At 55.3% G+C, this 1715-nt stretch overlaps 1 protein-coding gene across 1 annotated transcript in view; it reads right to left on the bottom strand.

Annotated features, from left to right (window-relative positions):
• Positions 1–1612, bottom strand: part of LOC114485166 (keratin, type II cuticular Hb6-like) — a 4760-nt gene extending 3148 nt beyond the window's left edge. The window contains exons 1-3 of the mRNA XM_028486012.2: positions 1416–1612; positions 1028–1153; positions 586–806 (exon numbers count right to left, since the gene is read on the bottom strand). Coding sequence (XP_028341813.2) covers positions 586–806; positions 1028–1153; positions 1416–1529 — 461 coding nt within the window. The 5' untranslated portion in view covers positions 1530–1612. The remainder of the gene's footprint in view (positions 1–585; positions 807–1027; positions 1154–1415) is intronic.
• Between the last annotated feature and the right edge of the window lie 103 nt (positions 1613–1715).

Consider the following 1715-nt stretch of genomic DNA (forward strand, 5'->3'; position numbering starts at 1 on the left):
TAAAATTTTCACTCAAAAAAAAAAAAAAAAAAAAAATGCCCAGACCAGGGCAACTGCTTCAAGGGACCAGTCCCTGCTGTCTGTCTATCCTTAGTCCCACGTGCTGCAATGGACGACCACTTAGGGATGCTCACTGTAGTTAAAATATATAAGTGTGTGTTGATAAAACCCCCTATAGAAGCTGTCATTTGGGGAGAAATCTGAACTCCCGGGGCTGGGGCCAGGACCAGGCTTGAAAAGGGAGCTGGAACCCTGAGGGGCATGTGCAACGAGGGTCCGGGAGGGAAGAGGCACTATAGAGGGAAGGTGGCCCAGCCCAGACATGGCTTCTCAGGAACAGCAATTACTATGGCCTTGACTCCGGGCTCTGAGAAACAGATTTGCAAAAGGCACCAATCCCAGATCAGCACCTAAGTGGGCACGAGAGACTCAAATGGGGCTAGAAACATACCTAATGAATAACTCAAATTCCCTGTCCAGTTGCAGGATGGGGAGATTTGGAAACAGGAGTCAAGTAGGAATCTGAGGGACAGCACACTGAGAACCCAGGCAGGGCTGAGAGAGAAATTTGGCTACAGTACCCACCTGTGCTCCTCGCCCTCCAGCAGGCGCCTGTAGGTGGCGATCTCGATGTCCAGGCCCAGCTTGGAGTTCATCACCTCCTGGTACTCCTTGAGCAGGCAGGCCATGTCCCGCTTGGCCTTCTGCAGGGCCTCCTCCAGCCCGGCCAGTTTGCAGCGGGCATCATTAAGGGCGGCCTCGCCCTGCTGCTCCGCCTGGGTCACTGCAGCCTCCAGTTTGGAGTTCTAAGGGCCCAGAAGAGAAGAAGGCAGGTTATGGTCCCTGGGTCACTGTGTCCAATTCCTGGATGTGTCCAGTCTCTCCACCCACCTGGGATCAGCCCGGGAACACATTGGGAAAAAACTGGGACTCAAGTCAAGTAAATGAGCTGGAGAATGAATGGTGAGATCCAGTTGGGTGCACACACTGCCTGTGGGACCCTGGGTGGGCCTCAAACGACCCCTACCTGGCACTTGGCATTCTCGACCTCGGCCGTCAACCTCTGGATCATGCGGTTCAGCTCGTTGATCTCCTCCTTGGTGCGGCGCAGGGTCTCCCCATGCCAGATCACCGTGGCCTTGATCTCCTCACACTGGAGGGAAGCAGAGAGGCTCATGAAACTCAGGATGGGACATCCCACCCACTCAGGACACCACAGACGATTTGCAAATTGTACAGTACTCAGCCTGTGCAGCCATACGTGGCAGCCGTGTCCTGCTGCTATAACCTGAGAGGGGTCTGCACTTCTTTCACCACCTCTAGGAATCAGAATCCCCAGACAAAAGAAGCCTTGTTAATATATACCACCCATCCCTCCCACCGTGTCTAGGAGGCAGGTGCCCTGAGACACTCACCTTGCTGCTGTACCAGCTCTCAGCCTCGGCCCGGCTGCGGCCGACAATGTCGTCATAGTTCGCCTTGATCTCGGCCACAATGCTGTCCATGTTCAGGTCCCGGCTGTTGTCCATCTTGACGATGACCGAGGTGTCCAAGATGTGGGAGTGGAGAACTTGGATCTCCTGCAGATGGTGGGGGCGGGGAGGAGGCGTGTGGTTTACACCATCCCCCCCCCACCACAGTGTGCACCCAACCTTCTCAGCCCTCCTTGGTCTCTAGCCCCTCCCTCTCTGACAGCCTCACGGACTGCAGCTCCT

Source organism: Physeter macrocephalus, unplaced genomic scaffold (genome assembly GCF_002837175.3).
Source record: "Physeter macrocephalus isolate SW-GA unplaced genomic scaffold, ASM283717v5 random_561, whole genome shotgun sequence".
Lineage (NCBI taxonomy): Eukaryota > Metazoa > Chordata > Mammalia > Artiodactyla > Physeteridae > Physeter > Physeter macrocephalus.